We start from the raw sequence: 24,077 nt of genomic DNA, 5'->3' as shown, positions 1-24,077 counted from the left end.
AGCAGCAGCCAATAATGGCATCTGCAGAGAAGTGCCCCATGCTGCTGGACTCGCGCTAGAAGCGTATTCTGGAGTTTTGGCCCCCGCGGTGACACCGGCTTGACGATTTTGACCGCTTCTGCCTGGTGGCCTGGCAATCGTTTCAGCCGCTTGCTGAGGCTTCTGGTCGGTGAGCTTTGGGCATCTGGACCATGGCCATCATGCAGGATGCACCTGAAGACTCGGTGAGAATACTGATATTGCACCGACAACTTCTATCTGTCTTTCTGCCACTAACAAGCAAGACAACTGAGTCACCAGGCATCAGTCAATGAGTCAAATCACATGAACGATAACGATACCGTATCTCTTGGCGCTATTCCCAATTCGACTTGGCGTGTCACGGGATCCGTCCACAATGTCTCGGCAGTCGGCACAGACTGTTCGTAACAAGCACAACTCCGCGGCCAAGGAGCGAAGAGCCTCCAGAGGCTCTTAGAAGGTGGAGAGTGGGCAAAGTCCTGTTCCGTGTTAGCCGGGATGGCAAGCAGAAGTACTCCGTACGTTAGGTCAAGGCATCTACGTTCCTGATGGATGCGACCGTCGAGGGTGACAGGATCGCTGTTGACATGGCGCCAGAACAAATCCCATTGAAACATACTGACAATCTTGTTTAGCTCGAGGATGCAATACCTATCGATGATGCGACCAGAACAAATGAACAATCACAGTAACCACAATATGCTGTTTTCAGCCCACACGCCATGATTATGCTCTATGGAACCTCGATAAGCAGCAATGCAAATACGAATGACCAAAACTCCACAAAATGCAGGCAGCAACATAAGAGCGAAAATCATTCCTCCAGCAGAGTCCACAAATCCTCACTCGGCTGCTTCCAGGAGCGCGGTCGCTCTGAGTGGCAGCGCCTATGGTTCTTCTCAACCATCAGGCGGCCTCGCGTCTCAGCTTGTGGCATTTTTCTCTCTTTGGCGGCTATGGGATGCGCCGAGAGTCGATGGACCCAGTAAGGCAGGAGCGCCATCTCTTTCGCGGACATCGTTGATGGCAAAACGAAGAGCGATCGTGCTCTGTCGAGCGGTGGCTGCATCATCTTACGCAGCGAGACAGTGCCAGCGTTGGTTTTATAGGCCTCCGTTTTGTCTTTCGAATGGTGCCAAAGTCGGTGTGACCGTGACGACTGAGTGCGAACGATCCCAGCAGACGCGGCGTCATCCTCAAACAGCTCATCGGCCTCGATCGGAGTCAGGAACTGGCCTTCGAATTCATTGTCAGGCCCCGTCACGGTGATAGCAGGCAGGTTACGTTCTTTCAGCTGCGTACTCGAACCGCAGTAGGGCCAGGAGTGGCGTCTTTTGTGGTGGAAACGTGGCATCGTGAACAATGTTCCGAAATTAATCGAGTGAGGGCAGACTGGGGTATATGAAAGATGTGCACGTCGCCCGGGTTGCAAAGCCAAAGACGCACCAGGCACCTGCAAAACCCCCCGTGATAAGGAACAGCCCCGTTATGAATCACCTTTTTCGCAGCTTCCAGGGCAACTCCAGCGGGCAAAACTTCGTATTTCCTCCGCAAGGCAGCTGAAAGAAAGGTACGAGGCCGATTATAAAGCACTCAGCCTCTCAGCGTAGGTCAGACGACTACACGTGAAGGGCGCACGCGCTCACCAAAAACGAGCAGCATCTCTCGCCCAGATGACAGCCCCGGGCACCGGGTAAGACACGATAAGAACTCATGGCCCTGCTTGACAGTAGCAAGGCGGGTATCCTGAGTTTCCTGTTAGGTAAAAGAGTCAGACTGCCCGATTTGAGTCATGATCTCGGTAGGCATAGACTATAATTGACTGCTGACTATCCACGCAACTGGTTCGCGCTACCTCATCTCTCTGCAGTGATTTCCACCTAATCGGATCTCACCCTCCATGGACCCCAGAGCTCAGCCCCTTGCTGCGGACGGATACCCTGTCAGCGGGCCGTTGGCACTGCAATCTTGTGCACTAATGATGTAGCATGGATTGCGGATCCGAAGTTCCTCAGCAGCACCCCGCAAAGCTTAACCACACTCTGGTCAATGGTCAACTGCCCAGTCGTCAATCAAACAACCTCTACTACATTTACTACATTGTGCATAATGAACCATATTCCCTGGTATCTGCCATGACAGCCGTGGTTTTCGTTGCCATCCACCCAAACGCCACGAAACCATCGAATCCCATCCCATGCGCCCGGATAATTGATGCGAGCAGGTCAAACCTTTAGTTCAATCTTGCCATCATCCAGATATTGATCGCTCCTGTATTGCTGGTTGCATCGGGCCGATCCCACAACGCCACAGGACAGCTCATCTGCCTATTTTTGTCGCTTGGATGAATCATGGGACTTCGGTGACTGTTTGTGGGACGGGTCATGGGATTAAGCTATGCCCATGTAAGTCCACCACAAGGCGCGATTTTTATACTCAGCTGTTCGCTATTTATATGGCCGGGTTGTGTTCAACCGGGGTTCCTGGAGTTCTTTGCTGTTACAATTTCCCCGCCCCGGGTTCTATCAACAAGCAAGACCGAGTCCGTTCTATTCATCTCAACTGGATCCTCTCATCCGCCTAATATATTGAAAGGATACATCGATGAGGTTGCGAGAATTCGGATTACTCAGCGATGCACTGCATAATCAGCAGACGCTGGAGCTCAGAGAATGGCTATTCATGGTCGACCTTCATCCAACGAAAACCCCAGGCTTTCGCAACCTGTTCGTCAGGTCTATACTTTGGAACCGAGCCACCAGAGTCCCATTCCAGAGTAACATTGCTGCCTCCGCCGCCTACTTGGCAGATGAAAGAAACGTGGACTGGTTGAGCGAGATCAAAGCTGTCGCTTGCCAAACCTGGCATCCACCGGGACGCATAGCCTAGCGAAATGAATAGCCGGTGGAATCTCTCCTCCTCTATTACTGGCCGTGGCATGGCACCGCGCTCTCTTTGGCATATTTTGTCTTCCCAGTCGGTGATCTCAGCGATTGCGGATTGGTGCTGCTTAAAGGGCGCAAGATCCATTGTCCTGTTAGAACCGTTAGCTTTATACACGGGAAGATATGGTATGGAATGTGGTCATACCAGAGGGTAGCCGCAGGGGCATTTTACTGAGCTCTAGCGTTCTAGGTTCGGCCATTTCATCGTTTCCGCGGTAGGTGATGGCTCGCCGGCTCCATCCAGTGGGAAGAGGATGTCGAGAAATATAGAGATATGCGAGAGCTTAAGCTCGCGAAGAGAGGTGCTCATGGTTTTTAGGCATGCAGAAAGAGTGTCCAGACCCGCTCGACCCAATATGGCTTGCAGGCTTGCAGGCTTGCAGACAGGGTGTCCAGACCCTCTGAACCCAAGAAATTCAGCACCGGCAAGGTAGCTCTCCATGGGGCTTCGGATGTGCACGCCTAATTGAAAACTCTGAAGGTATTAGGGATGTTTCTGATTCCCTCCGCAACTGCTATGAACCGATAGCATTTAGTTAAGGGCTTCCACTGACCAACAAATCCATACCAGCACGTCGGGCTTAGATATACCCTAGATGATGTGGCCGCACCCATTCATCCAGCTCCAGATCCATTACCGTCAAATTTGGGCAACGAGCAACGATCTGAAGTGCAGACCCGGCTCGTCCTGCTCCCACCCCCTAATGCCGCGAAATGACAGGTTATCCACACAAGCAGCAGACTCCATGGCAAAGGGGTTCGAAGAGAAGTGAAGCGGCCATGCTGCTTCTTGTATGCACACTGCACAGGGTTCAAGAGAACAAACTTCAGCTGCCCTGGCCACCTGCTAACCGGGTGAGAACACCGACGGTCTTGACTTGCCCAGGCCTACCATAGAAGAATGGCGTCTTTCAAGGTAAATATCTTCACGAAATACCATAGTATTTAGTCTCCAGTATACATACGCCCGTCAGCACCCTGAACCTCAACTAAACACCCCCCTCAACCACCGCGCCCTGGATCCTCCCCTCCTTAAACTCCCTCACCATCGTTTCGAAGGTACACCACTCAACCCCCTCATGGCCATTAACCCACTCAATAAACCGCTCATGCATCAGCATCACCTGCGGCTTCCCACTAACCTGCGGATGAATACTAATAGGAAACACAAACTCCTCGTGCTCTCTATACAGGAACGAAAAGATATCGCGCCACGTCCGCTCAACCGAGGCAACATCCACATAGCCGTGCGAATTCGGCTGCTTCAGGCTGAACTGGAACGGCGGCCAGTCGTCCACGTGCCAGTTTGCGGGCACGCAGACGATTCCTGAGGATTTCAATGCGCTCATTGGTTTCATCCAGGTTGAGGCGTCTTGCGAGGTGTCGGTGGGTATGTAGTCTGTCTCCTCGGGGAGGTAGTAGAGGTGGCTGTCGTGATGCATGAAGGAGTGGTCATATTCCAGGCCGTGTTCTTGGAGGAGGGAGACGGTGGAGGGGGATGTGGACCAGGCGGGGGCCGTCCAGCCTTTTGGCTTCTTGCCGGTGAACGCTGTCATTGCTGAGATTGAGCGGGTGAGGACGTCGCGCTCTTGTTGGGGGGTTAGGGTTGAGACGAATTCGTGGGTGTAGCCGTGCAGGGCTCTGGGTGATGTTAGTGGTGCTGTCATTTCGCTAGGGACTGTAGGTAGGTAGACGATTCAAGAGAAGGGCCATCGACGTACAGTTCATGCCCGGCGTCTCGAACCTTCGCCAGCTGGTTCGGGAAACTCTCAAGGGAATGGCCCGGCACGAACCAGGTCGCTTTGATGTTGTATTTGTCGTAGAGCTTCAGCAGCCGGTCGATGCCCACGGTGGCTCCGAAGATGCCGCGGGATACGTCTGTTGGGTTTGCGGGGGAGCCGTCCCTTGTATTGATCCTGGAGCATTCATGTTAGTCCCGAAGTCCGCCACGGGGTTCTAGATAGAAGAGTTCGTACCAGCCACTCACGGCGTCGACGTCAATGCCGTATCCTACTAGAACTCTCTTGACCATGGCTGTGTTCTGATCAATACGAAGTGTCGGGAATGGGGGAGAGAAGCGATCTAAGGCTGCAACGACGGCGCTTTTATATCCAGGTTGATAGGATCTGTTTTGAAGGGGCATTACAAAGCAGGAGGGGTACATACAGCTGCCTAGATAGATATTTGAGGGGTAATCCTTGGAAGTTAAGAGTTGCTACTGGTTAGGGTATGCATCAATATGCCTGGTGACGTATAATTTGTTGGGACATACTCCGTACAGAGAGGGGAATGTCTTCTATAGCCAACTGAACGAAGCGCGAAGTGCGTCTTTCTGATTTCATTGGCAGCAAGTATGCATCCCCTTCCTTCGGTTTACAAGATCCTATCCATGGATATACGCCCAGATTAGACTGCAAGGAAGCAGCGGAAGAGTCCCCCCTACACCCTCAACTCATGGCATTTCCCTATCTGCATGTGAATGATGTGGTATATGCAGGTAAAAGACGTTAATCTGTACAGATCCTTCCCCAGCGCTCGAGCTTTGATAGTCTAAAGACAACAACAAGGTGGAGAAATCAGTGGCCATGGAATCGTTCGGTGATCTCGATGGAGCGGCGAGCTGGAGAAACGCCCCACCACGTCGATCCTGAAGTTCCTGAACATGCCCCATTGCTGCCTCACGGTTCAGGCACAAACTGTAAACAAACAATTCCAGGGGTCCAGCGCGACATCAACTTTCCACAAGCCCTTGAACCCGACGACACCAAGAGCCGTCGCACAACCGACTCTCTACACCTCGTACCAGCGCAAACAACCAACCCGCGCATCCTTCGAGGCCCTCAAAATGTCCACCCAATCCCCGCCCTCAACATTCACCCTCGACACCCCCACAATCCTCTGCATCCTCTTCGCCCTCTCCTTCATGCCAATCGCCTACTTTGCCGGCCAAACCCTCATCCCGTCCTCACAAACCCGCAACCGCCTCCTCTTCTACTGGCACGCCTACGACGCCCTCACCCACCTCTTCATCGAGGGCTCCTTCCTCTACGAATGCTTCACCAGCTACGCGGTTCTCCCCGCGGGTCTGAACGCGCCGGAACCCGCCTTCCTAGGGATAAAAGACCGCGTCTACGGAGCCGCGTACGGGACCGCGCCGTCCTCGAGGCTGTGGCAGGAATACGCGAAGGCTGACCACCGCTGGGCGAGCGCGGATGCGACGGTTATTAGCTTGGAACTGTTGACCGTGTTCCTGGGTGGGCCGGCGGCGGTGTATGTATGTTATCTGCTGTGGCAGTCGAGTCTTCCTTCGAACTCGGCCTCGGCCTCGTCTTCGAAAACATCGTCAAAAGCCACGCCGTCCAAATCGAACTCGTCCAGGTCGTCGTTGTCGTCATCTACCTCCGCCTCCACCGCGAAAGCCGAGGCCGAAGCCAAGGGTGCGGCCAAAGCGAAGCTCTGGCTTGTGGCTACGGCGCTGGCAACGGCAGAGCTTTACGGTGGCTTTATGACTTTTGCGCCGGAGTGGTTGACGGGGAGCACCCAGCTCGATACGAGTAACGCCGTTTATACGTGGTTTTATCTGTTTTTCTTCAATACGCTCTGGGTTTGGATTCCGCTTTGGGTGCTTTTTGAGGCTGGGAAGGAGGTTAGACGGGCGTTTGTGCTTGCGGAGGGCGTTGAGGGGAAAGAGGGGAAGAAGGCAAAATGAATCATGATGATGAAAAGGGATCGTATATAGAATAGACGAGGTACATGTTGATGACTGGATATATCATATTGGCTATGAGTAATTTATGTCTTAATTTATTTCCATCAATCTATACTCCGTAACAATTCGGGAGACTGGACTGGACGCCTTCAAGCATCGCCATTATTGACAACCTTCATCCCATACTTCTCATACGGGAACCCCTCCAAGCTCCCCAGGATCTCCGCAAACCCATCCCCGATCTTCCCCGGCTTCCCCGCACTCTTCGCATGCAATCTCTCCTCCGCCATCGCATCCGCCTCCCTCTCAGCCACACTCTTCTCCTCATCCTTATGCTCTCCCGTCAACCCAGCAAGCACCTCCTCCTCGCGCCCCTTATATGCCTCCAACAGCCCCGGATGCGGCACCCAAACAACCCTCATCCCCGCGCGCCGTCCAGCCTCAACACCGGGCACCGCATCCTCAAAAACAAGACACTCCTCCGGCGTAATCTCCTTCTGACCCTTCTCCCTCAGAGCCGTATTTATCGTCTCAAGCGCAAGCAAGTAGATATCAGGAAGCGGCTTGCCCCTTCCCTTCCCAATCCGCGGATCATCACCCAGCACCCGCTGCTTCTCAGGAAACACCGAGAAAAGATCCGCCAGATGCCCCGTTTTCAGATGGTAGTTCCGCGCGTGGCTCGATGTCGCCAGCGCAATGTGCACGGGGCTCGAAGTCCCCTGCGTAGCGGCGAGCGTGTTCAGCAGAGACTCTACACCCGGGAGCGGCTTCGTAGTCGGGAACAGCTCCGCCTGCATCTTTGAGATCCGCGCCATGTACTCCTCGTGTGGGATGGGGAGCTGGGCCCAGTCGGAGAAGATCCGTGCTGCCTGGGCGGTTGTTAAATAACGTTTTTGTGGGGAGGGGGGAATGGGGAAGAGACCTCAGGCTGCGGCCGGCCTTGCAATTGCGCCTTAATGGACCAGGGCAGATCGGGCTTGCCGAACGAGTGCAGCACTTTGTTTGTGATTGCTGTGTAGAGGTCCTCTGAGTCGATGAGGAGGCCGTCCATGTCGAAGAGGCAGGCTCGGACTGGGGGGAGGCTAGGCGTTGTTAGAGAGCTCTCATTCTTGAATTGAGGGAAGGTACGTACTTTGGGTTTACGCTGTTCATTTTGAGGGGATGCTTGTAGGCTCTATGTCTAGGATAGGTTGTAGGAAGAACAATTGAGGAAAATGGAACGACTCCAACAAAGCCGAGTGGTTCCCCTCAGTTGGCGCCGAAGCGCCGATTTCTGAGATATCTTATCTTATCTTATCGCAGGCAAAGTACGTCTTGAATGCCTGAGATATAAGGCACCAGAGAGCATCATGGTGTCAACTCTCCTCCCCGCAACTTTACTTCCACCACTCACCTCCGCAAAACAGGAACACCAAAATGGCCCCGATAACAGCAACAGACCCTCCCAAGAAATCCCAAAATGCCCCAAGCGACACAGAAGACGAAGACGAAGAAGTCTTCCACGACGCGCGCTTCCCCCCAGAAGAAGAAGCAGTGCGCCTCTCCCCCTCCAACCAAACCCAACCAACCCCAACTAAACTAAACTAAACGTTCCCCAGGCCCTCCTCGCCGAATCCCACGCCCTAAAATCCGAAGCCAACGCCCTGTACACCGCATCCTCCTACACCCAAGCAATATCCACCTACGACCGCGCCCTCGCCTCCTGTCCCACATACCTAGACTACGAGATCGCCGTTGTCCGAAGCAACATGGCCGCATGCTACCTGCAGCTCGAGGACTGGAAGGCGGCGGTTGATAGCGCGAGTCGGTGTATTGAGGGGTTGGATCGTGTGATCCCGGCATCGACGGCCGAAACGAAAGACGGGGGAGCGGACCAGGGCGAGCCCGGCTCCGGCTCCGGGGTCGTTGAAATCGACGACGACGAGACCGATGAAGCCGAAGCGCTCGCGAAAGTCAAGGAGCAGGACAAGCGGAAAGCAGATGTTGCGAGGATCCGCGCGAAGGCGCTTATGCGGCGCGCTAGGGCGAAGAGTGAGCTTGGGGGCTGGGCGAATTTGCAGGGGGCTGAGGAGGACTATAAGGTCCTTGATGCGATGGGGAATTTGCCGGTGGGCGATCGGAAGATCGTGGCTAAGGCGCTGAGGGAGTTGCCGGGGAGGATTGCGAAGGCGAAGGAGGTTGAGATGGGGGAGATGATGGGGAAGTTGAAGGATGTGAGTGGCCATTCTGTTGTTGAGCGTAAACTGGGCTGGCTAACATCTTTTTGCAGCTGGGGAATGGGATTCTCAAGCCATTTGGGCTGTCGACGGATAACTTCAACTTTGTGCAGGATCCGAAGACGGGGGGGTATAGTGTCAATTTCTCTTCATAACATCGCATTTTTGGAATATATTCAGGCTAAGAACGTTCCAGTTGGCTTGGTGAATGATATACACCTAGCTGTTTAGGCCTGCCACTTTCAACTCTGACCTAGTTATACACCTTAGCCAACAACCCCGGGATAATCTCCATATCCTTCGGCTTATACGTATACTTCCCATCATCCGAGATCCTGGCCTCCTGCTTCTTCCTCTGCTGCTGCGTCTGCCTCACCTGAACCCACTCCTTCATCGTCAAGTGCTTCCCCATCTCCGTAAACACATTCGACGTCAGTCCCAGCCTCTGCAGCACAGGGCTGTTGGCAATCGGATCAAGCACGACATGGTTATTGGGCCGCGCGAAATACAGCACGCCCAACCGGTCAATACCCGCCTGGTCAGCCGGCGGCGTCCGCACCCGATGGATACTCGACTTGATCAGACCCCCCGTCAACGCCGTCAACGCGTCACACGTGTTAATCGTGATCGTCCCGTCCTGCGGCTTCACCCACTTCCACTGTCCCTCGCTGTTAAGGATCTGCAGTGCCGCGACAGGCTGGCGAAAGAGCAGCGTGACGGAGCCCAGATCCGTGTGGCCCGGCGTGTAGATCTCGGCGGCGCGTTTATTCTCGCTGGCGTCGCGGGCAGCGTAGTGCATGTAGCGGAGGTGGTCATCGCCCTCGTCGTCGTACTTGTGGTCATGCACGAGCTGATTTTCGTCGGGGAGTTCGAGGAGGAGTGCGAAGAGGCGGAGGAGTTTCTCCACGACTTCGGTGTGGCATTTGCGGCTGAAGGCTTCGATCTCGTTGATGTGGGCTGCTAGGATGGCGGGTTGGGGGCGCGAGTGGTGCCCGTCGAATTTGGGGATGTTGTAGACTTGGATGTTGTCCTTTATGCCGTTGCCGAGCCTGTCCGCGGGTCTTGTTAGTTGTTGTCTTTTGTCGACTTGGGATAGGGATAACGTCTTACATGCGATGCCCGGCTGGACGATATCCGTTGTACTCGCCTCGCTCGAGGTCAGCGGCGGAATGGTACTTGAGTTTCTCCTGTAGTGGGAGGGCGTAGAATTCCCGGCCGAGAGCGAACTGGCGGTCCACTTCTTCCTGGGAGATGTTGAAGTTCTTGACGTAGAAGAAGCCTGCCAAGTCATTGGTATATCCTCTGCGGCCCAGAATCGGATGTTACATACCGACGTTCTTGACGGCGTGGTCGAGCTTCTGGACCAGCTCTTCTTTCCCGCCAGGCTGGTCGAAGCGGCTCAGGTCAATTGTGACCAGCTCAGCCCAGTCAACTGTTTCATTAGTACCCGAGGCACTAACAAGGCTTTGAGAACTCACGGTCCTCCTTGGTCTCGGGCACCTGCTCGTAGCGGGGGATTTCAAATGTAGTCGACATGTTCGCAGCGTCCAAATGCTATGCTCTGGACAGGAAGGATCCTGCTCAACCAAGACCTCAGCAAGCTATATATGTCCTGCATCGTGCCATTGTACCCCGCATCGTATATTCAATGCGGCATATCTGATTGATTCTCAACCGAGCACGCCATCCACGCACGTTATTGCCCCAGATTCCACCTTACTCGATGTGAGGAACGCAGCCGCGCCTGTTGGCGTCCGTCTGACTCGCTAGCAGCAAGTCAAGCATGTCTTGAGCCGGGTCTTGTCCTTGGTTGGCGCGATAAGGCAGTCGCAGATTCCTCAGGGCCGGGGTTGGATTCGCCATCCCAGCACGCCATTGGGGTAGATCTCTGTGCATTACACAATGTGTTGTGTCAGTTGCCTCTGGCTGAAGAAATAGAGGGGAGAAATGAATTGCGTCAAAGAAGCCAATTTGAAGCAATCTGGTTGTGTGGTATAAGAATGGATGCGGTGGAAGGACAGAGGGCGGTTGACCATTGCCGACATGTCGGAGCCGAAGAAAGCAAGGCCGTCGCCCCTCGGACTCTTCAAGGAGATCTTCAACTGGTATCCCTCGTCGTATCCGGCTGAGGAGCGGAAGCTGCTGTTCAAGCTTGATCTCTCGATTCTGGTCTACTCCTGCCTCTGCTGTGCGCACCCTTCTCTTCTTCTGAGGCAACAATTGACCGCAGCCAGTCTTCGTGAAGTACCTCGACCAGACCAACATCAGCAATGCGTACGTTAGCGGGCTCAAGGAGGACTTTGGGCTTTACGGCAATGAACTCAACTACTTCAACGTCTGCTACTACACCGCGTATGTGGTATTCCAGGTTCCTGGGTTGCTTCTACTGTCGAGACCAAAGCTGTACGTTCTCTTTCACTTGTACTTAGGACAATTCTGACCATGGCGATAGAGCTCGCTGGCTCCTGCCCACCCTTGAAATCCTCTGGGGAATCTGCACCTTCGCCCAAAGCCGCGCAACAAACGTGCATCAGCTCTACGCCATGCGATTCCTGGTGGGCATGTTCGAGGCTCCGGTTTTTGCCGGAACGCACTTCATCCTAGGTGAACCACGCCTGAATCACGGCTCCTATATCAGTCTAACAAGTCTAGGCTCATGGTACTCCGGCCCCGACCTCTTCAAGCGCGCTGGAACCTGGTTCATCTGCAATCCGCTCGGCACAATGATCAGCGGGTACCTGCAAGCAGCGGCATACACCAACCTCTCCGGAGTCGGAGGTATGCCAGGGTGGAGGTGGCTTTTCATCATCGATGGGATCTTTACCATCCCCGTCGCGCTAATAGGGTTCTTCATATTCCCGGGTGTGCCCGACTCGCCGCGACCATTCTTCCTGACAGAACGGGATACAGAGATCGCGAAGGAGCGGATGAGAAGGGCGAATATTCGACGACCTGGACGGTTGGGGCTGGATGTCTTTAAGAGGAGTCTGAAGCGGTGGCATATCTATGTGTTTCTGTTTTGCTATGCGTATGTTATTTTCCTGAACACCAATTCCGGGGATAGGGTGTGAAGGGCTGACCTGAGCAGCTGCATGATCCTCTCCTCCTACCCAAGCGGCTACATGAACCTCTGGTTGAAGGCCGAAGGATACTCCGTCACCCAAATCAACCAGTACCCCACCGTCATCCAAGCCCTCAACATCGTCTCCTCGTGGCTCGGGACAACTCTCGCTTCGATCTATCCGTCATGGATCATATATACCATCATCTCGGCCTCCTCACTGTTCTCGACTCTCTGCATGTGCATCTGGAATATCCCGACGGGGCTGAAGTATGTTTTCTCATTTCTAGCCCTAACTCCCACATGCTCTCTCGCCAGCCAAACAAACCATGCCATAGCCATAACCACAGGAATCTACCTAACGCAAGTCGCTAGATTCCTCGCCTGGTTCCTCTTCGGCGTCTCCGGCTGCGCAAGCCCAATCCTCTACTCCACCGTCAACACCATCGTAAAAGACGACTCCGAGGAACGAGCCCTTATCATGGTACGTCCACTGACCTCCCTGTCCATATCGCTCTCTTTCCCTTCCCATCTATCTCCACCAATACACGTTTATACTATCACTAACACGAGTTTCCAGGGCTCAATGATGACATTCGGCTACTCCTTCAACATCTGGGTCCCGCTCTTGCTCTTCCCAACCGCCGGGCCAGACGGCGCCCCGCGCTGGCGAAAGGGGTGGCCTGTGACATTTGTATTCTATTTCTTTCTCTGGGCTGGGTTCATCACGTCGCTTGTTCTGTATAGACGGGATCAGAGGGGGGAAGCGCTGGGAGCTGGCGAGGCGGAGTCTGACGCAGATGGTGGGGAGGGTGTTGAGACGCCGGTTGAGGAGGAGGTTGTTGAGAGGACGAAGGATGGGAAGAGGTAGATTGGTTCTAGAAGGGATCTAGATTTGTCTGGAAAAAAAAGTGTTAGAGGGGGGGAGAGGGTCGTTGTATGAGAAAGGATACTTGAATATGCTATTGAATAGATTGAATGCTGTGTGGCTAATACTACAGCATTTCATCAACCATGGCTGCGGGTATTCAAGGATCTCCGCAGTCATAAAAGTTTATCAGCTCACTTTTGCAGAATCAGCGAAGATTCGTTAGGTTGTTGGGTGCTGTTTTGGTATCCCATGGTAATCTCTATGTCTCTAGGCCTGCACCGCTTCATGATCCCACCCACTATTGCGTGGTTCAGGTTCGAAAAGATATCTATAATAATGAAGGAACAAGCTATAAATAAAGCCATACACCAACAGCAAGCGAAAATAATCTACAAATGCGGATTCCTAACGTCCCTCTCAAGCACAGTCCCATTCCCAAATACCGTCCCATTCTTGAGGACCTCCACACGCCCAAAGTGCAGACCAGCAGGCGGATCATCGAGCACGGTCCCATTCGCAAAGATAATGCCGTTCCAAGACGGCGCGATATTCTGTAGCGCGAGTTTTGCAGCAGACGTAGACGCAGTCGCAGACGGGAGCAGTGGCGACCGCTGGGCGCTGACATCGCAGTTCTCGCTGAGCATGTACAGATTCAGTCCGATGGCTAGGGTGTATAGTTCGGCGCTGAGCTGGTTCCATGCGAATTGGTCGGTGATCACGACGCCGATGTAATCGACCAGTAGGACGTTTGGCCATTTGGTGGGACTCATGGCGTTTACGCCAGCCCAGTATAGAGCTGGGTTGGTTGGCATGATGGCGATGTTCTGGATTGTTAGGGCTGTTGTTTGCAGCGCGTCGGCTGAGACGAGCCACTGGGCGATTAGGAACCTATCGTTCGTGAAGGGGGAGGCGCGGTTGATCGCTGACCATGTCGCGATCTGGTCCTCGGCGACGGGCTGGGTTGTGGAGAGGTCGGACCAGTGGTCTGTGACGGCCATGACTGAGGCTGGGTAGATGCCGTCTGAAGGGGAAGTGCTTGGAACGCCGGAGGGGATGTTAGAGGTATCTAGGAGGAAGAGGACGCAGCCGGAGCCGTCGTTCTGATCCATGAAATAGGATGCCGGTCGCTGCTGGAATGGAGTCGCCGTGTCGAGGTTGCCGCAGCGGTTGTTGATCTTCTTGAGCTCGGTGAAGAAGTTGTTTGCAATACCTTCATCCCATCTGATCGCTCCGCCTGGCAGTCGTTTGATGCCGATGAGGTAGCGCAGTTTCAAGAATATGATCTCTCCCGGGTTCTCGGATGTGAAACGGTTGATTTCGCTGATTACGTCGGTTAGGCTCTCTCCGGTGTTGCCGATTGGGATATCGGAGTTTTCGTCGTTGACGTGGGCAACCCAAAAAGCGTAGTCGGTTGTGTCCGACTGGTGGACGCTCATGATGCGCAAATCGAACCACCGCGCGCCCACGCGCAGTTGGTCGTAGAGGTTGAGACCCTGGGTTTGCGTGTTGGCCGCACTGCCAATGGAAACGATCTCGCCGCTGATGGTGCTCATGCCAGAGTCGTGCGTACCGGGCATGACAAGATGTTGCAGCGGCCTGTCCTTGATGACATCGTACATTTGTTTCATCCAGTTGCCGCTCCCATGGGTGAGAGATGCCATGAATCCATGACTATCACTCCCTGTGATAACCAGAGTGACCGGTACCTCAGCTCTGGGATCTAGGTACTCGCGCTGTCCTAACCCCATGGCACTTAGATCAATGACCGTGCGGCGCCAGTATGTATCAGGAATATGGGTTGTTGCTCGGATTTCAAACTTCTTGCTTGTGCCCTCGATTGAGTAGTATGCTTCGCCGCCGGTGTCAACCGGATTTGCTGTCAGCCTGGTCGTGTAGTAAACGCTGTTCTGTCGGGCACGGCCGGACGGGATGTCGCCCCAGTCAAATTTATCCATTTGGTAGGAATGGGTGCTGTCGAGCTTGAACCTATGCGGGGTCAAGTTCACGATGGTAACGAACTGCTGGCCCGACGTCACATCGTCGAGGCCTAGTGCGCCCCAGTCGGTGTACTGTCCTGCTGGTATTTTCTGTGAACTATACGTTGCGTCGCTGGCACTGCATACAGCTGTGCTCTGACGTCCCTCAACCTTTGGGCCATGTCTCGAACTACTCGGCGCAGAGATCGATGCGCCGTAAACAGAGGAGAAACTCAAGATCCCAGCTAGCCCAGCCAAAATGCGATTGAGCTTCATGATGGATTGGTCCCGAAGAAGCGAGTATTCGGTGTTTCACGGCATCAAAAAAAGGAAGAGCGACTCAAAAGACCAGGGGATGGAAGGCCTATTTAATATCGCATCAGGGTTCGTCTGCTTGGTCTGATGCCAGGATCCAATGACGCCGAGCAATCAAGCCTGCTGATGTTGCAGCGCGATCCTTAGTTCTGCTCTAGCCCAGGGGTTCGTCCTGAATCCCCTTAGCGCGGTGGCAGAGGGAGACCAACAGTGATCATGGGCTGGTGATTTGCTGTTTCTGGCCCCTGCAGAACCGCTTAGATTAAAAATAAATAAACCCTGGTCAGCAACCAACCTTTCTTCCATGCCCCCCCACGAGTTGTCCGCCGCTGTAACCTCAAAACCTGCCGTCGGAGATTTGGTTAGGCTCGTCTAGGCCGTGATGGAAACAGGGAACAGGTAATGGGACTGGGTCGACGCGCTGTATTTGGTGCAAACAATGCGGTAGTCGTAAGAGTCGTCTCCGCATTCCTGGGCCGGGTTCGTGTCAGGATAAAGGCGAGATGAGAGGAATGTATTGATCTCCTAGTACTTAGTCAGTTTAAAAAAAAAAGTTGTAAATCATTGTTCAGAATGTGGTAAATGCTCTCTGAGTTTCTTACTGTGCAACGATGGCGGGAGGGCATCAGGAGGGGCCAAGGCGTGACCTGAAACGATTCTGTCTGTTCATGGTCCGTGATCTCAGGCGGCGGACTGTTGGAAATCATATGTTGAAGTAGCAAATTGACCGATATTGGCTTTGAGGAGAGCAGGCGGATGGTCTTCAACTATGCCTTGAATCGGGCCAGCAGGGGCCAGCTCGACGGTCAGATCCGCGGCATCTGCATTTCGGTCGGTCGCAAGCTCTTGACTTCCCTGAAGAGAAGTCACGGTTCGAGGATGTGCGGAAGTGGGTGTGGGCAAGAGGCGACAGGGTGGGAGAAGTCAGGTGGAAGCCACACAAGGCTTTTGCTGCAGGCGCCCGCTCGGCTGACGCTGCATCCTACTTCCCTCCATCCTCCACTCACTGGGTACGCTACCATGGCAAAACTGATCACCAGATTGAGAAATCTAGGATACTGAGTGTGCTGCTGACCCCATGACGCTGATTGATTGCCTACGCTGACCTTCTCATCTCTGAAGATCACTCTTGCGTGCAGGCATAGTTCGTGATCCAGGCAAATGCAGAAGCTTCACACATCGATCGCCGTTGCAGCCGTTCCTGTCCACGGATCGTCCCCCACAAATACAATGGAACGATGGCCATGGGGGAATCCCGAGCGTTGGCAAGAGCCCAGTTCCAGGGGCATCCGGGGCGTGTTCTGGTGGGGCAGCCGGGTTTTCCCCGCCACAGTGTCAGGAATCGAGCAGGCAACGTCTTTCCCCGCTTCAAGTTCTTGACACCTTGCAAGCAAGTTTACCGAGGCGTTCAGATTGATCTCCGGACGAGCACTAGCTTTCACAATGGCGGCGACTCTTCAGACGGCAAATCTCGGGACAATCCATGGGAAGAGCAGCGATGGGGTCACGCAGTACCTGGGAATCAAATATGCCACGCTGGAAGACAGGCTGGCAGACGCAGTCCCAATCAACAGTCGCGAGGGTGCTCTTGATGCGACCAGAGACGGGTGAGATTGCCTTGCATTCTGATGCGACCGCCACGACTGACAAGCCGCAGCCCTACTGCGGTTTCGCTTCCAGTCGGATGCGATCTCGAATTGATGCATGTCCAGCACACTCTGCCTAAGAAGGAGCTACCCCAGTCAGACCTCGACTGCTTGAACCTGAATATCGCCGTTCCTGCTGATACTACCTCGTCCTCGCGCCTCCCGGTGTTTCTTTTCATACACGGCGGAGGCCTCGTTATCGGCGCCAATTCATGGCCTCAATTCGATTACTCGAGATTGGTTCAGCTATCCGTTGAGAAAAAGCTGCCCATAGTTGCAGTTTCAATCAAGTAGGTATCAAACCCTAATAGAGACTCGCGCTAACACAAGTAGCTATCGCCTGGGAGCCTTTGGATTCTTGACCTCGGAGGAGCTGCGCAATGCTGGCTATAAAGCGAACAATGGTTTAAGAGACCAGCGGGTGGCCATTGAATGGGTTCGAAAGCACATTCACGAGTTTGGCGGGGACGCGGACAATATCACATTGGCAGGAATGAGTGCAGGCGGAGGTAAGCCAGTCACCCGGTTCCAGCTGCAAAACTAACCATGGTCCAGCATCTGTTACCTACCACTTGAATTCCGAGGAACCACTCTTTAAGCGGGCGATTGCAATGAGTGGAACGTACTTCCTCAGGGAGCCTTTGGCCTATGAGGCACATGAGCAAAACTACCAGAACGCAATTTCCGTTCTAGGGCTGTCGGATGCGAGCCCTAAAGAGAGAGTGAAGGCCTTACTGGGGACTCCCGGGGCTGACATTGTATCTCGGTTACCGCCATCTATTCTGTCATCACCTGCAATTGATGGCGACATTGTTCCGTCTGCTCCCTCGCACGCACAAGCTGGCAGCATAACCTCGGATGTGCCGAGGGGCAAGAATTGGTGTCAGGACCTTATGGTCGGAGATGCTCAGATGGATGTAAGTTGTTAGTCCGTACTTTGGGCTTAGTCTGATCACTTCCCAGGCAAGCATTATTGCCTTCCTGTTTCCGCATATCAAAGATGGATGTGCCAGAAAGTTCATCAAAGCCTTGAACACCGCCCTTCCGACTCAACCAGCGGTTGTCGATGAAATCATGAAGTCTTACGGAATCGCCGGCGAAAACACTAGTGACGATGACGCTTTCCCTGCTGTCCTGAACTACATCAACGACGTCCTGTTCTTCACCCCTGCGTTGACGTTTGCGCAGGGATGGAAGGGAAATGCGTACGTATACTACTTCAATGAAGAAAACCCGTGGGAAGGGCAGTGGAAAGGCCAAACAAACCACATTCTGGATCTCGCGTATCTCTTTCAAAACTTCCGCGAGTTTCTTTCTCCGGAACAGAAAGCAGTCGGCACTGCATTTGCTGAGGACTTCTTCAAGTTCTGCCACGGCCAGGCTCCTTGGCCTGCTGTCACGAAAGGGACTGTGCGGGATGGATTTACCGCGCGACGCTATGGATCTACCGCCGCTTCCCCGGTTGGGACGGTGACGAAGGCTTATGGCGGCGAGAGTCAGCGGCGGCCGTACTTTTACGAAGTTACGGACAAGGTTTCTCTTGATGAGCTGGCGAGTGTTTTCAACATTTTCATGGCACTATAAGCCAATATGATCAAGTATAACCCATCAAGTTTTGGCCGTAAGACACTTCTAAAATCAAGCAGGCACAACCGAGCCACTGTGCATGGAGAAAGAAAGCAAAATGGATCTCGACTGTATATACCAGATACCCGCCCCCAACCCAGGCGGGCCAGCGCTCAATTCTGCTGCGTCATTCGCTGCCTACCTGGACTGGGTTGCATAATCTAAACTGGCAGAGAGAGGATATAAAGCGTGTGCTCGGTATAGATATAGCTAGGTTCTAGGTAGTGTCACTCTATCCCACTTGCGTGTTATTTTAGACATGACCATAGCACGGGCGGTATCTAGGGCTGGAAAATCCGATCGACAGGAGGAATGAAGCTAGTTCTGGGATGTGGCTGGGTACCCCACAAATCATAATTTATTGATGATTCCTAGTAGACTGCAGATCATCAATCGTCTCTTGCCGTAGGAGTAGCCCACAGCGAGATGGATTCATCCCCGCATTAGACCTGGGATCGAAGAGGACATGCTGGGTTTGGAAGTGAGTATAATGGCCAGCGAGGTTATACGACCCTCCAGCGTATCGAAGGCCGTCGTACGGTGCTCGATCAACATTCGAGTTCATTGGTTGAGCCCCGTCGTCATTGGAAGCTTCGTTAACTGGTAGATCATGGCTCGCTTGACTCGTAGTTTATGACGCAGCGATATAGACGGTGGAATCGCTCCACATCTCAAACGCCGAGTGCTATTGAGGAGGATCACCTCAATGCACGCTAGCGGTTCTCCTTCTCCAAGCGGCAGTCTTCCGGTTATTTAACGAGGACCCTAACCCCCTTACTCGCGGCCTTAGCACGCGGAATAAAGCGATCCCTCGCCAAATCCACATCCGAGCGATCCGTCTCATACAACTCAAAGTCGAATCTGCGAATAAGGCTCGCGAGCCCAATATACAGCTCCGCATAGGCCAGCTGCATTCCCACGCAAGACCGCGGGCCGCGCGAAAAGGACACCAGGTACCGCGTCAGGAGTCGGCCGTCCGGCGCGCGGGGGGAATCCAGCCACCGGGCTGGATTGTAGGTGTGCGAGTCTGGGAAAATGTCCTCGTCGTGGGAGACGCTGGGGATGTCCATGCTGATGACTGTTCCTGGTGGGATGATGTGTTCTTTGTACTGGGTGGGTTCGTTGAGGGTGCGCGGGAGACGACCTGAGGCTCCGTAGGAGAGGCGGAGAGCTGAAGTTATGTCAGTTGGGGTGATGAACTGGATTCGTGGAAGAGGGCAAACACACATTCGTTGATACAGGCTGCCAGGAAGGGCAGTTGTTCTAGTGCTTCCCATGAAGGGAGATTGGCTGGGTCTGGAATGGCTGCGTTGAGCTCTTCGCGCAGGCGCTGGTTTACCCAGGGGGTGTTGGTGATGTGGAAGATGGAGAGGGTTAGTGCGCGCATGGTAGTCTCAATGCCCGCTCCCATGAGGCTAATCGCTTCATGTTGTAGGCGCTCGGGTGCTACTTCCGAGCGAGGAATATCGGATTGGATGATGGAAGTGAGGATTGTTTCTGCGCGTTGGCCTTTCGAGTCCGTCTCTTGCGCATGCCCTAGGGCTTCGTTGACCTGGGCGAGCATTTCCTTTGGGAGTAGTTAGTATAAAGTCAGGCAGTGAGCTCTTGGGCTCCCTTACAGCATTAAAGTCCAGCACGTTCTTCATGCCAGGATTAAGCCAGCTCACTACGGAATCAGGCAAACTCTGCATGAGCTTGATGATCAAAGGGAAATGTGTAACCCATAGAATCGGCTCCACAAGATCCATCATAACATCCACAAAGCCTGACTTGAAGTCCGGTTCTCGGATAAAGCCATATTGTCTCTCGAAGCAGTATTCAGCGATGATGTCAGTCGCCCAGCAGCCAAACATGTCGTCTACAACAAGCACCCGACCAGTGTCCCGGAACTCTTTCTCTAGACGCTGGCAGATCTCGTCCATTTGGCGCTTGATGAGGGGCACTCGCTCGGAGATCCTGCGCTTGGAGAAGAATGGGTTGAGAGCGTTGCGACGTGTCCGATGTACGAAATGGTCAGGCGTGGAGATTGCTGAGGTCTGGTTGTTGAAGCGGTGCGCTAATTCTTTGAGCTTGTTGGCGGGCTTTCCGGACATGTAAAATGTCTCGAAGAACGAGGCATCTTGGATGTGCAGTTCTCTGGGATTAATCCTGACAATGGGCCCTATGGTCAATTGATTAGTTCATGCTGTCAGGTACTTCTTGGGATTTCGACGGGGGCGAAGATGTACCATATTTCTCGTGCCACTCGCGGTATTTGTAGAAATATTGTCCCCCTTCACCGTGGATGAGCTCATAGTAGATTTCGGTCCAGTACGTCAAAGCCGCAAGCTTTGGCCCTGGAAACCGTGCGAGTGGGCTTACGTAGAGTCGATAAACCGCAAGGCTCGCCCAATAAACAACTAGCAATGCGAGTACACAATATGCGAGGGTCTTGATTTCCAGATTGGCCTCTGCCAAACCGCTCAGGCTCGAGAGGAGTCCCATGATGCAGAGGGAGCGACTGGATTCTGAGCAGTAAATTTTTCAGTGCACCCTCTAGTCTGCCGTCTTTTATAGCTCCAGGCCCGTAGTGGGCCGTGCGAGACGGGATGTAGTGCGAATTGCCTCAGCGGTGACTGGTGGGATTGGGTTAGCACACGGCGAGACCCTTACGCCACTTATCGCCAGATATAGACTGGCGTGGCTCATGGAGCACACTGCACTGGACTTCAACACCGAAGCCCATCGCAATACCTCGACTGATAGTTCGGTGTCCTTATCAAGTCTTGCCCTCCCGTATTGGACTCTCCCAGCGCGTGTATCATGGCTCCGGCTAGCTATCAGTGTCCTTAGGGACGAGAATTGTAAGTTGCAATATTGGCGCAGTAGTTGGAAAGATGAAACTTTTGCAGCGGCGACTCCACAGTCCGCTGTCTCATGTGCCGCATATAGCGTTCTTCACGCCAATTGTTCCTTGGCCCGTGATTATCAATGATTATCAACAATCGCACTTCTCGACTCCGCTTATAAGGGTCCATCCTGACAATCTCCTCAATCCCGTTATCACTGACAATTGATTCTGCCAAGAATCCGAAGCAACAAGTCCGTAGTCTGCCTCACCTTCCGAACATCACCATCAAGGTGACCCGCCTCGGCCGATGCATCACGCTCACGCATGGTGCTCATATCCTCCTCGATATCATGCAACATCTGTCCCAACCTCATCGTTTCGTGGCGCAGAGCCACCCGGGCCACGACCTCTGTCTGCTCCTCATCTAGCAGCATGCTACCCAGGCGGGCTGAGACCTTCGTGACAACAAAGGCAGGTTGATCTTGCACGGCAGTGCCGTTGCTGCGAGTGTCTCGTGAGCCTGTCACGATATCAGTCTCAAAGCGAGCCTTTTGAATGCCTCGATCCGGCCGTTGAGCGGGATGTGGGGTTGCCGCTAGATGACATACCTGCCCCGCCATGGGGTTGTTGATCCCTGGCCTCGTCCCCGCCATTACCGAGCATACATTCAACCGCGGCCTCGTACAGCGCCGTCATCTGTACCGCAGCATTTATCATCGCCTGGAGAAGGGGTGCATCTAGGTGTGTCTCTGCATCCGGGCAGGCATGCAAGCTTTCCCAGTGGTCCACCAGTGCGCTCCCTTTGCACAAGACATCGTCGACTGACATGAAGACCTGTGAAGATGTTGGGGACGAGATGGAATCGGAAAAAGCTTGGATGACTTTGGAGGTTTGCGCAAGACACTCACATATGTGTCCAGAGCGCTGTATTGCGTCCGTTGGTGACGTTGTTGTACTCGCAGTAGTGGTGGACGGAGCGTACATTGCTGACTGAAGGAAGCGTTGGTGCTTTGGGTTTCTTTGGAGTAATACCTAGTGTTTTCCGGGTACATTTCGTGGCCAACCGGCGACATTATAGAAAAGTACCCGGGGCGCCAAGCCGTTTGGGCTCCCTTGTCGCGCATTAGTAATGTTACCGTTGGTTTATTGTGAATGATGTCCTTCAGAAGTCTGGTATAGGAGAGAAGGTACGTATAGGCAGACTTTGGAGCCTTGTAGTTCCGCTGAATGTAGAAGACCCAGCTCCGTGGGCTCATTTTCTCACACCATCCCGCGATAGGGAAGAGTGCTGGCATTGACCGGGGTCTTTCTAGCCCGCCAGTTCCACTCGTCCCTGAAGTGACCCTACTCGGCCATGGAGTTCTTCTGCCAGTCGTCTTGCCGCTTCCAGAATCGCACTGTTGTCCAGGGTATCCCGATTTGCACAGTAGGCTGCCACATCAGCTAGCACGCCTAATAGCTGCCGAATGCGCCGCCGTAAAATCTGCTTCATGGCACGGGCTTTAGCGGTAGCAGGTACCTTGTACCTCCCCAGACTTAATTCGGAGTTAGCCTCAGGTATAGGGCAAGTGACTCTCTGATCAAATATACCACGAGTAGACCGCTCAAAGCGGACCGCAGATTGCTCGGACAGTGTGTCAGGCGTCACCAACCATGTGGTCCGGAAAACGTGATCACGATCATGGGCAGCTCTTGCGGCCCGGCGAAAAAGGTCTTCTAGCAATAAGACCACCTGCTCGGCGAGAAGTCCTAGGGATATAATGCTTGACGGACGCGAGTGAAGACACCCATCTCTTTCTTCGTACCGGCAGTTAAACAGTCGGCCGCTTAGGAGGCACAGATCTTGTTGAGCGATAAGAATAAAGTCAATTGTCGTCGGTCCCGCCTCGATAGCAATAGAGTGCTCCATCGAGGCGAGACGATGGAGAATGGCTATGTGACACTGCGCTTGGCAGCCTCCACTACTGTTGGTTGTTTGACTGGGATCCTGAGAAGACTGTCTGATCTCTCCGTTAATGCGCGCTTCACCTGGAAGAACTGGGGCATTCTCTGGTTGTGGAGGTATTGTAGAAGTTGGTTTGGGGTCTCTGCACAGGACGTTGGGAAAGGATGGAGTAGTATTTGACGTAGATTTTGTATTCGAATCCGCACTATACCCTTTTTCCACTGCTGGCCATCTCGTTAGCTCGGTAGAGAGTTGAGAAAATGGTATTGTGCCTGTAGTCGCGGTATCCGCCGTAGCTTGTTGCAGGATCAAGTCGTTGGTTTCCGAAGCGTTTGGTTGGCAATTATATGGGTTGTTATCGAAAGATGGCACGGCCGAGAGCTGTGACACAGATGAGGTACGGGTCAATGAAGAAGAATCGATGATGTCTTCCACGAAATGGTCGTTGAGGCTCGCCAAGTTGACAGTCTCCGAGTTTGTAGCGAGGGAGAAGCCGGCATCGCCCATCTCTCGTAAGTTTGGTGGCTCCGGACGCGATTTCGCCGAAGACATTTGGGTATTCGAGTCAGGCCTTTGGCTCAAAAAGTCGGGCTTATTCGCATCCGAGGGATTAAATATGGATGACGGCTGCGTTGTGGCCATTTTCCTCGGGCGGCCCATGCGGCGCAGCGGGCTGTAGACGCATCGCAGACTGTGCTTTACGCAGCGTAGACATTCGGGCTTGGTTTGGCTGCATTTAACCTTCAGAGATTGACAAGCGTCACAAGATGCGCGTAGTCGGACGCGTGAACCGTTCATTATTGCCGAGCTCGTCAGTGAGGAGAGGAAACGACAGAAGATCGAACGGGGTACGCTACCTACCTAAGGCCGTTGGACTTGCACGTGACGGGTATGGTTCGTCCACCCTAGAGGGAGT

The 24,077-nt window shown here is 53.6% G+C and overlaps 12 protein-coding genes across 12 annotated transcripts; 4 read left to right on the top strand and 8 right to left on the bottom strand.

Moving 5' to 3' along the window:
• Window positions 1-835: 835 nt before the first annotated feature.
• On the bottom strand, window positions 836-1,375 carry DSM5745_06746 (uncharacterized protein; the record flags this gene model as incomplete). Its single annotated transcript, XM_026748762.1, has 1 exon — window positions 836-1,375. One exon carries the CDS (start codon window positions 1,373-1,375, stop codon window positions 836-838), a length of 540 nt encoding a protein of 179 aa, XP_026603066.1.
• A 2,580-nt stretch (window positions 1,376-3,955) lies between these two features.
• Window positions 3,956-4,998, bottom strand: DSM5745_06745 (polysaccharide deacetylase family protein; the record flags this gene model as incomplete). Its single annotated transcript, XM_026748761.1, has 3 exons — window positions 3,956-4,607; window positions 4,688-4,882; window positions 4,943-4,998. 3 exons carry the CDS (start codon window positions 4,996-4,998, stop codon window positions 3,956-3,958), a joined length of 903 nt encoding a protein of 300 aa, XP_026603065.1.
• Window positions 4,999-5,628: 630 nt separating this feature from the next.
• Window positions 5,629-6,675, top strand: DSM5745_06744 (EXPERA domain-containing protein; the record flags this gene model as incomplete). Its single annotated transcript, XM_026748760.1, has 1 exon — window positions 5,629-6,675. One exon carries the CDS (start codon window positions 5,629-5,631, stop codon window positions 6,673-6,675), a length of 1,047 nt encoding a protein of 348 aa, XP_026603064.1.
• A 149-nt stretch (window positions 6,676-6,824) lies between these two features.
• DSM5745_06743 (haloacid dehalogenase superfamily protein) lies at window positions 6,825-7,827 on the bottom strand (the record flags this gene model as incomplete). The annotated part of the gene is made up of 3 exons (XM_026748759.1): window positions 6,825-7,544; window positions 7,598-7,757; window positions 7,808-7,827. The coding sequence occupies 3 exons, from the start codon at window positions 7,825-7,827 to the stop codon at window positions 6,825-6,827; spliced, it is 900 nt and encodes a 299-aa protein (XP_026603063.1).
• A 264-nt stretch (window positions 7,828-8,091) lies between these two features.
• Window positions 8,092-9,046, top strand: DSM5745_06742 (uncharacterized protein; the record flags this gene model as incomplete). Its single annotated transcript, XM_026748758.1, has 3 exons — window positions 8,092-8,208; window positions 8,274-8,888; window positions 8,945-9,046. The coding sequence occupies 3 exons, from the start codon at window positions 8,092-8,094 to the stop codon at window positions 9,044-9,046; spliced, it is 834 nt and encodes a 277-aa protein (XP_026603062.1).
• Window positions 9,047-9,144: 98 nt separating this feature from the next.
• On the bottom strand, window positions 9,145-10,427 carry DSM5745_06741 (uncharacterized protein; the record flags this gene model as incomplete). The annotated part of the gene is made up of 4 exons (XM_026748757.1): window positions 9,145-9,940; window positions 10,002-10,170; window positions 10,222-10,323; window positions 10,370-10,427. The coding sequence occupies 4 exons, from the start codon at window positions 10,425-10,427 to the stop codon at window positions 9,145-9,147; spliced, it is 1,125 nt and encodes a 374-aa protein (XP_026603061.1).
• Window positions 10,428-10,934: 507 nt separating this feature from the next.
• On the top strand, window positions 10,935-12,823 carry DSM5745_06740 (putative Pantothenate transporter liz; the record flags this gene model as incomplete). Its single annotated transcript, XM_026748756.1, has 6 exons — window positions 10,935-11,079; window positions 11,126-11,294; window positions 11,344-11,919; window positions 11,980-12,222; window positions 12,328-12,436; window positions 12,533-12,823. 6 exons carry the CDS (start codon window positions 10,935-10,937, stop codon window positions 12,821-12,823), a joined length of 1,533 nt encoding a protein of 510 aa, XP_026603060.1.
• A 389-nt stretch (window positions 12,824-13,212) lies between these two features.
• DSM5745_06739 (phosphatidylinositol-specific phospholipase C domain-containing protein) lies at window positions 13,213-15,075 on the bottom strand (the record flags this gene model as incomplete). The annotated part of the gene is made up of 1 exon (XM_026748755.1): window positions 13,213-15,075. One exon carries the CDS (start codon window positions 15,073-15,075, stop codon window positions 13,213-13,215), a length of 1,863 nt encoding a protein of 620 aa, XP_026603059.1.
• Window positions 15,076-16,557: 1,482 nt separating this feature from the next.
• Window positions 16,558-18,344, top strand: DSM5745_06738 (putative carboxylesterase; the record flags this gene model as incomplete). The annotated part of the gene is made up of 5 exons (XM_026748754.1): window positions 16,558-16,721; window positions 16,772-17,050; window positions 17,094-17,269; window positions 17,316-17,677; window positions 17,724-18,344. 5 exons carry the CDS (start codon window positions 16,558-16,560, stop codon window positions 18,342-18,344), a joined length of 1,602 nt encoding a protein of 533 aa, XP_026603058.1.
• A 791-nt stretch (window positions 18,345-19,135) lies between these two features.
• On the bottom strand, window positions 19,136-20,870 carry DSM5745_06737 (cytochrome P450; the record flags this gene model as incomplete). The annotated part of the gene is made up of 4 exons (XM_026748753.1): window positions 19,136-19,557; window positions 19,614-19,953; window positions 20,006-20,547; window positions 20,615-20,870. The coding sequence occupies 4 exons, from the start codon at window positions 20,868-20,870 to the stop codon at window positions 19,136-19,138; spliced, it is 1,560 nt and encodes a 519-aa protein (XP_026603057.1).
• A 558-nt stretch (window positions 20,871-21,428) lies between these two features.
• Window positions 21,429-22,200, bottom strand: DSM5745_06736 (uncharacterized protein; the record flags this gene model as incomplete). Its single annotated transcript, XM_026748752.1, has 2 exons — window positions 21,429-21,736; window positions 21,825-22,200. 2 exons carry the CDS (start codon window positions 22,198-22,200, stop codon window positions 21,429-21,431), a joined length of 684 nt encoding a protein of 227 aa, XP_026603056.1.
• A 325-nt stretch (window positions 22,201-22,525) lies between these two features.
• Window positions 22,526-23,803, bottom strand: DSM5745_06735 (uncharacterized protein; the record flags this gene model as incomplete). The annotated part of the gene is made up of 1 exon (XM_026748751.1): window positions 22,526-23,803. One exon carries the CDS (start codon window positions 23,801-23,803, stop codon window positions 22,526-22,528), a length of 1,278 nt encoding a protein of 425 aa, XP_026603055.1.
• Window positions 23,804-24,077: the final 274 nt, after the last annotated feature.

The sequence above is a fragment of the Aspergillus mulundensis genome (genome assembly GCF_003369625.1).
Source record: "Aspergillus mulundensis strain DSM 5745 chromosome Unknown scaffold_6, whole genome shotgun sequence".
Taxonomy (NCBI): domain Eukaryota; kingdom Fungi; phylum Ascomycota; class Eurotiomycetes; order Eurotiales; family Aspergillaceae; genus Aspergillus; species Aspergillus mulundensis.
Note: the sequence above shows the minus strand (reverse complement) of the source record. Positions and strands in the feature narration are given on the sequence as shown.